Genomic DNA, 13,775 nt, shown 5'->3' with positions numbered 1-13,775 from the left:
AGAACGGGAGGCGCGCGCCAGGTCGGGGAAAGTGCGCGCTCTTGAGCGCAGGCGCCTCTGTGCGCCTGCGCTGCCGTTGCCAGGTACCGCCGGCGAAAGGACAACAACAAGGGGAGGGGGCAGCGGGGGACTCCGGAAGGCCACTCTTTACCCGGAAGTGGTTGCCGAGGAACATGGCGTTGCTGGTGCGAGTCCTTGTGAGTGAGGGAGTAATTTTCTGCGGTCGCCCCCAGGGTTGGAGTCGGAAAGGGCAGGGCGGGAGAAGCTGGAGGAGAGTGCAGGAGGGGAGCTTGGGTGGCAGCGAGGCTGCGCGGTCGCCTTTCTGCGGGGAAACTGAGGCAGCTGCCCACTTTCCCCTACCCTCGGTTTGGTGGTGGCTTCCCCGTTTTTAGAGGAGGGAGAGAGTGACATCGGACCTAAATCTGGCGAAGTTTGCTTTTCCTCACTTACCTCTTGGCGACCGCTCTCCCTCAAGGAGAGGCAGCACGTGGGGGCACTGATGGGAGTTTTCGGGAGGCCTGGGTTCCTGTTTCTGTTCTGTCACTGATTCCCAGTGTGACCTTGGGCAAATCACTTTCGGGTCTCAGTGTCCCGACGGGAAAAATGAGGACGTTAATCTGCAGTTCCTTCGGTTTCCGAGATTCTCTGGGTTTGTTTCCGAGACCAATCAGTAAGACGATTCTTAACTGTACAGTTAAGTGGAATACTGTTTCAGGTTATGAGATTGAAAGCTGCACGCAAACCGAGCTCATACTCTGCCGAGCACAGTGTATGGCACACTGTAGGTGTTCAATAAATGTTGAAGGAATTAACGAAGTGAGGAAGGAATTACTTGACTTCTTAGCACTCTTGTGAGAAACTACGGCCCTTGTGATTCAGCCCCTATCCTTCTAGCATACTCTGACATCTGGGAATTCAAGGAGAAAGAAAGTGGCAGCAGGAAAAGGTTAGGATGATACAGAACCTAGTTACTAATCATTGAGTGATGGGAGGGTTTATCATTTTAGTTAGTCTTTCAGAAATTGGGTCAAGGACATTGTTTTTCGTAGCAGACACTGCCCATTCCTGCCTCTGGCTATCGTGTGAGTTATTTACACTTATGTTTCTAATCTTTTTATATATGGTTTATAAGAACTGCAATTTTATGTCTTGTATTTCTTGTCAGCCTAGCAAAGTGCGGTACTCTCTGTTCCTGCTCAGTAATTGTTTGAAGAATAGCTCATATAACCTACAGAAAGATTCACTTAGTGAAGTAATTGTTGATGCCAGGGCAGAAATTGATTCAGATCTGAGAACTGCAGGAGAAATGGCAAGTAGGATGTCCTAAATTATTACACTTTTAAGATGGATATGTCAGGAAAAAGATGAAAAGTTTATTGGGCTATATACCTGAGATGAACACCTTGATTTATCTTGGAAGTTAGGGCCTGCCTGATATATTAAATATTCTTGCTCCTGAGTGTGTGGACCCTTGCAGGTTTATTTCTTCTTAGGTGGTAGCATCCATAGACACCACCTAACTGCCCTCTGTTTGTCATATTTTTTGCTATTTATTCCTTTCTGTTCATCCTTTTAGATAAAAAGCAAGTTTAGATAAGGAAAAGTCACTTTTACTTTATACTATGAATCTTTAAAAGTTTCTTATTATATGTTATAATGTGCTGTGTGACAAAGCAATGGAATCTCCCCTAATACTAGTTGAAAGTGACAGTAAACATGAAAGCAGCAGATATTTATTGATTACCTGTTCTGAAGAGGCATTTGGGTTAGGTGCTGAGGAATTCACAAATATAGGGAATCTACCTTCTAGGAGTCTGAAGAGCCTTGGTTGAAAGTGTGGCTCTATTACTTATTATGTGTTACCTGGAGCCAGTCCCCTAACTTCTCTGAGCCTCAGATTTCCTTAACAGTAAGTTTGATAGGATTGATCAGAAAATCAGTTGATACAGGTGACATTTAAGTGCTTTTCTTCTCTTCCTTTTAGTTCAGCACCTGTTTTGAGAGTACTGCATTCTGGGAACTATCCAAGGAACTGAGGATGAAAATCATAGACCTCTGTCTGAAGTTTATAGTCTAACAGGAGAGACAGAAAAGAGAACTCCTAATACAATACTTGAAATGCTGTGATAGAAGTTTGTACCAGGTGCTTTAGGAGCAGAGTAGAGACATACTAAACCAGCTTGAGGATAAGCATCCATCAGGGAGTGATGCCTGAACTAAATGAGAGCATTAGAGAAGGGGAAAGAGAGCATATGCTACTAATGCCAGATAACCAAGAACTGTATGTGACTCTGTTTGGCTTGACTTGGGCACTTACGGTGAAATGGCAGGATTCAGGGCCTTGTGTCTCATGGTTAGGATTAGAGGTTTATCCTGAGGCACAGGGGACCCTTTGAAATGTTTTAAGCAAGGGAAGATTTATTTTTAAAGTTTTTTTTTTTTTTCAAATAATTTTCATTTTTGTATTTTATTTTTCAAATAATTTTCAAGTTGAAACCAACCCAATCTTCATTTTAAAGCTTCTCTCCTGCCTATAGTATAAACCACTGGGTTACTTCTATAGGCTGAGACCTTGAGTCCTTCAAATGGGTTGAGGAGTTGCATCATGGGTAAACTACAAATGCACACTGAGGAGCTTTGAATAGTGCCATCAGCTTTGAGCTGATAGCAGCTCAGTGTCTAGGCTGGTTTCCTGTGGTTGCCAGTTTGCGCCTGGCCCTGGAGACTGGGTTCTAGGACAAGGTTATGCACTCCCTGACCTTTTGGTACTTGTGCTGGATACAGACAGGTAGTCCTTGATGGCGATGTATACATATTACTTGGTGTCATCTATCATGCTGTAGATGGCATCTATGTCAAAGCTTCTGTTTTTAATGCAAAAGAGTTTGTTTTTAAAGGGTTTTTTTGATATTTACTCTTTTTTCATTTAAATTTTTAAAGTTAAAGAATAATTGATGTACAGTGTTGCACTTATTTAATTATATAATTTGATAACTGTTTAAAAAATTTTTTTTAATGTTTTATTTTATTTTTGAGAGAGAGAGAGAGAGACAGAGTGCAAGCAGGGGAGGGGCAGAGAGAGAGGGAGACACAGAATCCGAAGCAGGCTCCAGGCTCTGAACTGTCAGCATGGAGCCAAATGCAGGGCTCAAACTCAGATCATAACCTGAACCGAAGTCGGACGCTTAACCCCTGATAACTGTTAACATAGGTATATACTTGAAAAGCTATCACCACAATAAAAATAATGAACATATCTGTCAGTCTCCAAAATTTCTTTGTACTCTTTTGCAGTCCTTTTCTCCTCTTCTCTCCTGCACCACCACTGATGAGGGGAACACTTTAGTTTCTTTCTTTCTTTCTTTTTTTCATTAAAAAAAAATTTAAAATATTTATTTATTTTCGAGAGAGAGGCAGAGTGTGAGGGGGGAAGTGCAGAGAGAGAGGGAGACACAGAATCTGAAACGGGCTCTAGGCTCTGAGCTTTCAGCACAGAGCCCAACACAGGGCTCAAACTCATGAACCATGAGATCATGACCTGAGGCAAAGTTGGACACTTAACCAACTGAGCCACCCAGTTGCCCCTAGTTTCTTTTATCATTTTTAAATTGAAATTTACAATTTTCATTTTGAAAGTGTAAAAAAAGTAAAAAAAAAAAAACCCCATATAAACACTTATATCCACTAGGAGATTTTTGCTTTAATATATCCCTGTAGCAGTTGTGGAAGGATCAGTCAGAGTGGGCTGAGGTTCGGGTCCCAAAGTCCAGCCAGAACTACTCACGTAATCTTGGAAGAAGTAGAAGGCCTGTACTAAGAGGAGGCAGGGAAAGTGTGGAGGAAAGTGTGAGGAAGGGATGATTTCAACAAGTATTGAGGAAACAGAGTCTACAGGGTTTGGTGGAAGGTTAGATATTGAGGGTGAGGGAGAGGGGTGTCTAACAGTGAGTCCTAGGTCTGCCTTGGATGACTGAGTTAATATAGCAGTGTCCTTCACTGAGAATATCCAGTTGGAGATGGTGGTGTTTTATTGTTTGTTTTTAAGTAGGCTTCACACCCAGCATGGTGCTTTAAGTAACCACCCTGAGATCAAGACCTGAACTCAGATCAAGAGTTGGAGGCTTAACTGACTGAGGCATCCAGGTGCCCTAAGTGGTTTTTTTTTTTTTTTTTTTTTTTTAAGCAGCTCGTGAGTTGGTGTTCAGGAGAGACTAAACAAGCAGAGATATAGGTTGTAGTTGAAATCAGATGTTGAGTTTTCCTGGGGAGTAATATGGATAGCTAACATTTATAGGGCACTTACCATGTGGTAAGCACTCTTGTATACTGTATATATGTGAACTTACTTAATCCTTACACTAGCCCTTTGACAAGGTAGGCACTATTATTTCCCCCATTTTAAGATAAGAAATTTGAACCACAGAGAAGTAATATTCCTGAAACATTCTCATTAGTTTCCCCTTATTTTTTACTCTTTTTTCCCTTCTCCAATAATGGGTTTAAGAAGGAAGAGGAAGCTAAAACATTGCTATTGCTAAGTAGCTCCAGCAGAGGAACTGGGTATTTGAGTAATACAGTGGGACTTGTTTATGGTTTATGAGCTGTCCTGGGCATTGGTGGTCATTTTTGCTTTATTTTGACAGTATTAGAAACCGCAGAAAGCCACTCTTGTGCTAGCTATTTATTTATTTATTATTAAAAAATTTTTTTTTTACTGTTTATTCATTTTTGAGAGACAGAGACGAAGTGTGAGTGGGGGAGAGGCAGAGAGAGAGGGAGACACAATCTGAAGCAGGCTCCAGGCTCTGAGCTGTCAACACAGGGCCTGATGCGGGGCTTGAACTCACAAACCGTGAGATCATGACCTGAGCCGAAGCAGTCGGTCAACTGACTGAGCCACCCAAGTGCCCCCACTCTTGTGCTTTTTAAAAAAAAAATTGTAGTAAAATATAGATAATATAAAATGTACCATTTTAATAGTTTTTAACTATACAGTTCAGAATGGTATTAAATGTATTCACATTGTTATGCTGCCATCACACCGTCATTCACAGAACTCTTTTTATCTTGCAAAACTGAAATTCTGCCTATTAAATGATAAATCATTATGCCCCCCTCTACTTAGTCCCAAGCAGCTATCATTCTTTCTGTCTTTATGATTTTGACTACTGTAGATACTCATATAAGTGGAATCATAGGGTATTTGTCCTTTTGTGACTGGTGTATTTCACTCAGCATAATGTCTTCAAGGTTCTTCCATGTTGTAGCATGTGTCAGAGTTTCCTTCCTTTTTAGGGCTGAATAATATTCCATTGTATGTATAAACCACATTTTGTTTACCCATTCTTTTGAGGATAGACACTTGGGTTGCTTCCATCTCTTGGCTATTATGAAGTAGTGCTGCCACTATTTATATTTTTTCAAGTCCCTGTTTTTACTTCGTTTGGGTATATATTCAGAAGTAGATCATATGGATCATATGGTAATTCTATATTTAATTTTTTGAGCATTTGCCATTTTATTTTCCACAGTGGTTGCACCAGTTTACATTCCCACCAGGAAAGCATAAGGGCTCCAGTTTCTGTACATCTTTGTTAATGCTTATTATTTTCTTTCTTTCTTTTTTTTCCTTCATAGTGGCCATCTTAATAGGTGTGAGGTGATATCTCGTTGTAGTTTTGATTTGCATTTCTCTAATGATTAATGATGTTGAGCATATTTTATATGCAAATTGGCCGTTTGTATATCTTTGGACAAATGTCTATTTGAGTCCTTTGCCCATTTTTTAATTGAGTTGTTTGTTGTTGAGCTGTAGGAATTTTTTTTTATATTCTGGAATCAGTGCCTTATCACATCTATGATTTGCAAATACTCTGTCCCATTCCATGGGTTATCTTTTTACTTTGTTGATAGTAGTCTTTGATGCACAAAAGTTTTTAATTTTGATGAAGTCCAACTTAACTATTTTTTCTTTTGTTGTCTGGGCTTTGGTGTCATAGCCAAGAAATCATCGCCAAATCTGATGTCATGAAGCTTTTCCCTTATGTTTCCTTCTAGGAGTTTCATAGTTTTAGGTCTTATGTTTAGATCTTTGATCCATTTTGAATTAATTTTTGTATATGGTATAAGGTTTTATTGTATTTTTTATTATTTTCCTTGTGTTTGCTGTGGTGATTACAATTAACATCTTGATTTATAACAATCCAGTTTGAATTAATATCAACTTAATTTCAGTAATATAAAAAACTTTGGGGGTCCTGGGTGGCTCAGTTGGTTAAGTGTCTAACTTCAGCTCAGGTCATGATCTTGTGGTTCAAGCCCCACGTTGGGCTCTGCGCTGACAGCACAGATGGAGCCTGATTGGGATTATCTCTGCCCCTCCCTCCTTCCTCTTGCCTCCATGTTTGCGCGCGCGCACACACACCCGCACGCGCACACTCTTTCAAAAATAAATAAATAGGGGCGCCTGGGTGGCTCAGTCGGTTGGGCGTCCGACTTCGGCTCAGGTCACGATCTCGCGGCCCGTGAGTTCCAGCCCCGCATCGGGCTCTGGGCTGATGGCTCAGAGCCTGGAGCCTGCTTCCGATTCTGTGTCTCCCTCTCTCTCTGCCCCTCCCCCATTCATGCTCTGTCTCTCTCTGTCTCAAAAATAAATAAAACGTTAAAAAAAAATTAAAAAAAAAATAAATAAACATAAAAAAAAAAACAACCCTGTGATTCCATTTAGCTCCATTCCTTCCTGGTTCCCTTGTGCCATTAATGTCATTCAAATTATATATTTAAACATTGTGTGCCCATCAGCATAGATTTACAATTTTTGCTTTATACTGTTGCCTTTTAAGTTAAAAATAAAAATAGAGGAGTGCCTGGGTGGCTCAACTGGTTGAGCTCTGACTTCATCTCAGGTCATGATCTCACTGTTTGTGGGTTTGAGCCCTGTGTGGGGCTCTGTGCTGACAGTTCAGAGCCTGGAGCCTGCTTCCGATTCTGTGTCTCCCTCCCTCTCTGCCCCTCCTCCTCTCACACTCTGCCTCTCTCTCATAAATAAAACATTAAAAAAAAATTAAATAAAAATAATTAAAAACAAAAAATATACTTATGCTGTATTTTTTTAATTTATCCAAGTAGTTGCTTTTATCAGTGTACTTTATTTCTTCATGTGGATTTGAGTTACTGTACTGTCAGAGGTCTCATTTCAGCCTGAAGTTCTCCTTTTAGTGTTTGCTGTAGAGCAGGTCTGCTGTTGGTTTTCTCAGTTTTTGTTTATCTAGAAAGTCCTAATTTTTCATCCCATTGCCTTCTGTCTTCCATGGTTTCTGAGGAGAAATCAGCTATTAATGTTATCAAAGATCTCTTGTACATGTTGAATAGCTTCTCTGGCTGCTTTCAAGATTCTGTGTCTTTGTTTTTCAACAGCTTGATTATGATGTCTTTTTTTTAACACTGTATTTATTTTATTATAATTATTTAAAAAAATTTTTTAAGTTTATTTATTTTGAGAGCAAGAGAGGGAGAGGCAGGGAGGGGCAGAGAGAGAGTGGGAGAGACAGAATCTCAAGCAGGCTCTGTGCTGACAGCAGATGCAGGGCTTGAATTCATGAACTGTGAGATTATGACCTGAGCTGAAACCAAGAGTTGGACGTTTAACCAACTGAGCCACTGATGTGCCCCTGTTTTATCTTATTTTTGAGAGAGAGAGAGAGAGAGAGAGAGAGAGAGAGATTGAGAGAGAACACTTGTGTGTGTACCACGTGAGCTGGGGAGGGGCAGAGAGAGGGAGACAGAGGATCTGAAGCAGTCTCTGTGCTGATAGCAGAGGGCCTGATGTGGGGCTTCAACTCACGAACTGTGAGATCATGACCTGAGCTGAAGTTGGATGCTTAACCGACTGAGCCACTGAGGCACCCAAGATATATCTATTTATAGATTTCTCTGCATTTATGCTGTTGGAGTTAGTTGAGTTTCTTGGATTTATAGATTGATGTTTTTCATCAAATTTGGGATATTTTTTGCCAGTATTTCTTCAAATATTTTTTGTTTCCCTTGATTTCCTCTTGTCCTTCTGAGACTCCCCTTATACATAAGTTGGTACATTTGATGGTATCTCGTAGGTCTCTGAAGCTCTGTTAAAATTTTTTCATTCTTTTTTCTTTCTGTTCCTTAGTTTGGATAATCTTGGTTGATCTATTTTCACGGTCACTGATTTTCTCTTCTGCTCAAATCTGCGGTTTAACCCCTTTAGGGAAATTTTCATTTTATTTATTGTTCTTTTCAACACAAGAATTTGTTTTTTTTTAAATAATTTCTCTGATGATATTCTCTATTTTGTGAGATAGCATTCTTATACTTTGCTATAGTTCTTTAGAATGGTTTCCTCTAGATTTTAAACATATTTAGGGGTGCCTGGGTGGCTCAGTAGGTTAAGTGTCTGACTCCTGATTTTGACTCTGGTCATGATCTCATGGTTCATGGGATTGTGCCCTGCGTCGAGCTGTGCATTGACAGCGTGGAGCCTGCTTGGGATTCTCTGTCCCTCTCCTGCTTGTGCTTCCACTCAAAATAAATAAATAGTTTCACAGTCTTTGTCTAGTTTATCTAACATGTGAGCTTCTTCAGGGACAGTTTCTGTAGATTTTTTTTCCCCTTCTGTGTATGGACCATGCTTTTATGTTTCTTTACATGTTTCATACTTTTTTTTTTTTTTGGTTGAAAACTGGACATTTTAAATAATATGTGGCAACTCTGGAAGTCAGGTCTGTCCTTTCCCAGAGTTTGTTATTGTTTTTCTGTTTAGTGATATTTCTGAATTAACCCTGTAAAGTCTATATTCTTTGTTATATGGTCTCAGCTCAGTTAGCTTAGTGGTCAGGTAACAATTGGAGAGTTCTTAAATACCTGGAACCAGTAAGTCTTCTGTTTTTTGCTGAGGGGCTCTGTGCACATGTTGCGGTACACCATCAACAGTCTTACAATCATTTAACATCTCTGCCTTAAACTTTACTTTCTGCTTGTGCAGAGCCTCAAGGTTAACCAGAGGTCTCAGGTCTTTCCTGTTCTTGTGCACAGCCCTTTGCATACGCATGGCCTTCAGATTCCCAGGAATATGTCATACCTTTTCAAAGCTCATTCTCTTGCTTTTCCTTTTAAGCTTCTTTTGTTAGCCTATTGTTTTCTGCATGTATTATCCATTGCCTCAGGCAGTCATGAAGTTAAACAATTGTTTTCAACGAGTGCTCCTGCAGAAACGTTTTTTTCAGTTTTTTCATGTTGAATGAGCTTTACATTGGATGGAGTCTTCTAAAGAGCTACTAAACAGATCAAATAATGCCATTTCTTTGCAAGTAAGGCTTTAAGGAGCATCAACCCCATTCTGAAGTCAACTTTTTTCCAGAGACGACTAGTTCTTTTTAGTGACTAGTACTATTTAGAAACCAAGTCTGGATGCTGGATGTGGTCATTGCTTCCAGGACCTATCGGGACAGGAATAGGAAACACATGTATGTGTATATATTTACATAAACACACATCTATTTCTGTATTTGTCTATACATATTAATAACCCATACCAATAACTCTAAATTCATACTAGTACCTTGGGGTTTATTGTACCTTTCTGCCTTTCTATAATAGAAATTTTAATGTACATAATAATTAATACATATATTTACTGATATGCCCAATCTTAATATATTTAATGATTTGCTCAAATCTTTCCCGGATGTAATCAATCTTTTTTTTTTTTTTTTTTATATATACATTTTTTTAATGTTTATTTTTGAGAGAGACAGAGATGGAATGCGAGTGGGTTGGGGCAGAGAGAGAGGGAGGCACAGAATCCAAAGCAGGCTCCAGGTTCCGAGCTGTCAGCACAGAGCCCGGCGCGGGGCTGGAACTCACGTGAGATCATGACCTGAGCCGAAGTCGGATGCTCAACTGACTGAGCCACCCAGGCACCCCGTAATCAATCTTTTAAAGCTCAGATTGGAACCCCCAACAAAGTGGGAGGAGGCAGAGGATTCAGTAATGATGGAAGGAATTGTTGAACATTCTCTGCTCCTCTGGTATGTCTAAGTATCCTTTTGTAGCATGCCACTTCATAACTTGCAGGATAGTTTGCTACAATAGTGTTTATCCTCTGGATTATGGAATTAAATTAGTATCCATGGCATTCAGACTACAGGAACCAGTGAACATTTAGAGTAGATTTGGTGACTATGGTTGATCTTCATTATTCAAGATTCTGTATTTTTGAGTTCATTATACTTGCCAAGATTTATTTGTAATTCCCAAATCAATATTCATGGCACTTTCAATGGTCATTTACGGGTATGTGCAGAGGAGTGAAAAATTTGAGCTGCAACATGCAAGTCCTTGCTGAGATCGATATGCTGACTTATTTCAGCTCTTATACTGTAAATAAGTATTGTTTTCACAGTCTATTTAATGCTAAAGTTTTTGTATTTTTGTGCCTTGTTGGTGATTTCCCTGTTTAATATGGCCCCTAAATGTAGTTATCTAGTGTTACTAAGTGCAAGAAGGCTGTGATATTCCTTATAGAGAAAACTTATGTGTTAGATAAGTTTCGTTCAGGAGTGAGTTACAGTGCTATTGTCCATGAGTTCAATGTTAATGAGTTAATTGTATATTTATAAATAATAAGATGTCTTTAAAGAGAAACACACAAGGTTATGTATTGATTGGTTTATGAAAATGTTGTGACCAGAGGCTTGCAGGAACCTAACCCTGTATTTTCTCTAGGAGCAATGGTTCAGTATTTGCTAACTCAGTGTTTATAGTCACTTTATAAAGCAAAACTACGGACAGTAGGAGAATGGACTACCTGTAAAGCCTTTTCCAATTCATGAGTAAGCCAAGGAAAATACTATGTACAGTATCTTAAAAAACACATGCAGCAACAGGCTGGTCAATGGACTGATTAAAGCTGTAGTTGAAAAACTGGTCTGTCAGAATATTTTGAAATACAAATGTAAAATCACCTGCAGTTAACAATATGTACAGAAAGTAAAAACATGAAACCTGTCTTTAAGATTTTGGTTTTGAAGTGTTGGTGAGGTAAAAAGACAATAAAACCTCTTCCCACTTAATAATGGTGTGTATATTAGTCTAAGTTAAGGCAGTAATTCTAACCATTGGAAATGGCTGTAAATGTTTTCCTGAACTTGGAAGTTGAGGTTTGCTAATTGTTATAGGCCTGATATGTTAGTACCTGTAAGAGGGAGCTAAGTACTTCCACAGATTTTTAAAAATTTCTTTTCTTGGGGCGCCTGGGTGGCGCAGTCGGTTAAGCATCCGACTTCAGCCAGGTCACGATCTCGCGGTCCGTGAGTTCGAGCCCCGCGTCGGGCTCTGGGCTGACGGCTCGGAGCCTGGAGCCTGTTTCCGATTCTGTGTCTCCCTCTCTCTGACCGTCCCCCGTTCATGCTCTGTCTCTCTCTGTCCCCCCAAAAAAAAAAAAAAAAAAGTTGAAAAAAAAAATTAAAAAAAAAATTTCTTTTCTTTTCTTTTCTTTCTTTCCTTTTCTTCCTTCCTTCCTTCCTTCCTTCCTTCCTTCCTTCCTTCCTTCCTTCCTTCCTTTCTTATTTAGAAATTTTTAAAATTTATTTTTGAGAGGGAGGTTGAAAGAGAGAGAGAGAGCAAGCAAGCAGGGGAGGGGCAGAGAGAGAGGGAGACAGAATCCGAAGCAGGCTCCGGGCTTTAAGCTGTTAGCACAGAGCCCGACACAGGACCGAACCCACAAACTATGAGATCATGACCTGAGTGAGCCTAAGTCAGACGCTTAACTGACTGAGCCACCCAGCACCCCCCCCCCCCCCCCCCCCAGATTTATATTTATAAATGAAGTACTGGGAGAAGTGGGAAGGGATATGGACCAAGTAGAGTCAGTAGAACCAGTACCTGGAGTCTGGGGAGACCTTTTTTTTTTTTTTTTTTTTTAAAGATTATTGATTTATTTTGAGAGAGAGAGAGAGTGCAAGGTGGGAAGGGGCAGAGAGAGAGGGAGAAAGAGAATCCCAAGCAGACTCCGCACTGTCAGAGCAGAGCCCAATGCAGGGCTTGAATTCACAAACTGAGATCATGACCTGAGCTGAAACCAAGAGTTGGTCGCTTAACGTTCTGAGCCACCCACGTGCCCCTGAGGAGACTTTTTGAAGCTAATTAACTCATGGGTTGGGTAGGAGGGAAGAAGAGAGTCCCAGAGGAACTGACTAGAAGGGAATTAGCTTGTGTGGAGAGGAGTAGTAATTCCCAAACCAGAGAATCTGAGTCAGGTTTTGGAACTGCTGAATGGAGAATACAAGGCAGGGTATGTAAATATAAAGATGAGTCTAGAGGGGTCTAGTTGGTAAAGATCAGGTGTTGACGTTTGATTAAAGAGGCACTTGGAGGCACTGCAAGCTTTTGAGAAAGGGAATTCCAGGTTAAAAATAATATTTTAAGAAAATAGTTCTTGCTTCTATGACAGTTTGCTGGTGAAAGAGAAGCTTATTTGGGGCGCCTGGGTGGCGCAGTCGGTTAAGCGTCCGACTTCAGCCAGGTCACTATCTCGCGGTCCGTGAGTTCGAGCCCCGCGTCAGGCTCTGGGCTGATGGCTCGGAGCCTGGAGCCTGTATCCGCTTCTGTGTCTCCCTCTCTCTCTGCCCCTCCCCCGTTCATGCTCTGTCTCTCTCTGTCCCAAAAATAAATAAAAAACGTTGAAAAATAAAAAAAAAAGAAAGAGAAGCTTATTTACATAATTCAGTAACAGTTGTTAATAACAGTAATGATGCTTTTGTGTATATTTTAGTATTCTCAAGGTGCTTTTGCATATGATCCTTGGAACACTCCTGTGAGGTAGCTTTTATTATTCCCACTTTACATAAGGGAAATGGAGGTCCAGAATGTTGAGTAGCTAGTTCAGGGTCACACAGCTATTCAATAAGAATCTTGGGATTCAAATACCCTTTCTGCTATATACCCTTTCTGCTCAGTTTCAATTAAGGGTTTGAACAAGAGTTGTTGTTGTAGGATTGGAGAAGGAAAGAACAGAGCTGATTGCTTCTTTCTTCTAATAAGAACTGATTTAATGTATTGGCATAAAACCAAGTAGAACCAAAATTACAGAGAAAAATTTTGTTGATGTGGGGAAAAATATGATGAAATTCTTCAGAAGATCTTCCAAAAGTTTGCATTGTTCCTACTTGTAATTTCCTCTTACTTCCCCCTCCTCCCTTGGCTTGAATCTGCAGAAGTTTCATCTTATCCCATATTTACATTTTTAGGAAAGGAACATCTAACATTGAATGATTCTGGCAAATGATTCAGCATTAGTAAACAAAAAGCCAGTAATGGTCTCTTATTTGAACATTATCCCAACAGATCGAACCTCAGCTGAAATAAAATATTTTGAAACTTTACTTTTCATTTGAAACATAAGGTGTTGTGAGTAGCCTATGAAAAACATTTACACAATTTTAAAACTGTGAGACATTTTAGAAGGCCTCTCTACGTTTAAAATTCCTGCACCTTTCTCCATGTACTTTATCCCTATCACTTGTTGCCTACTCATGAGGAAATGGAGATTCAGATTCAACTTAAATATTTATTGAGTTGGACATGTTACAAGGTACATTTGTTGATTTTTCTTAAGTCCTGAGAAGTAGGGATTTTTTCCTTTATTTTATTTTATTTTATTTTATTTTTTTTTTAATTTATTTTTGGGACAGAGAGAGACAGAGCATGAACAGGGGAGGGGCAGAGAGAGAGGGAGACACAGA

General features: G+C 39.9%; 1 protein-coding gene across 6 annotated transcripts in view; it reads left to right on the top strand.

Annotated features, from left to right (window-relative positions):
- The window catches only part of LOC131485678 (ubiquinol-cytochrome-c reductase complex assembly factor 1), a 104,357-nt gene that overhangs the window by 102 nt on the left and 90,480 nt on the right, over positions 1-13,775 (top strand). For 2 of the 6 annotated variants that reach the window (XM_058685400.1, XM_058685396.1), the window contains exon 1: positions 43-197. The exons of the other annotated variants lie outside the window; for them this stretch is intronic. In XM_058685400.1, coding sequence (XP_058541383.1) covers positions 174-197 — 24 coding nt within the window. In that variant the 5' untranslated portion in view covers positions 43-173. Of the gene's footprint in view, positions 1-42; positions 198-13,775 lie in introns of those variants that run through there. 6 annotated transcript variants of the gene reach the window in all.

The sequence above is a fragment of the Neofelis nebulosa genome, chromosome 9 (genome assembly GCF_028018385.1).
Source record: "Neofelis nebulosa isolate mNeoNeb1 chromosome 9, mNeoNeb1.pri, whole genome shotgun sequence".
Lineage (NCBI taxonomy): Eukaryota > Metazoa > Chordata > Mammalia > Carnivora > Felidae > Neofelis > Neofelis nebulosa.
The sequence above is the reverse complement of the archived record's forward strand: the minus strand, read 5'-3'. Positions and strand labels throughout refer to the sequence as shown.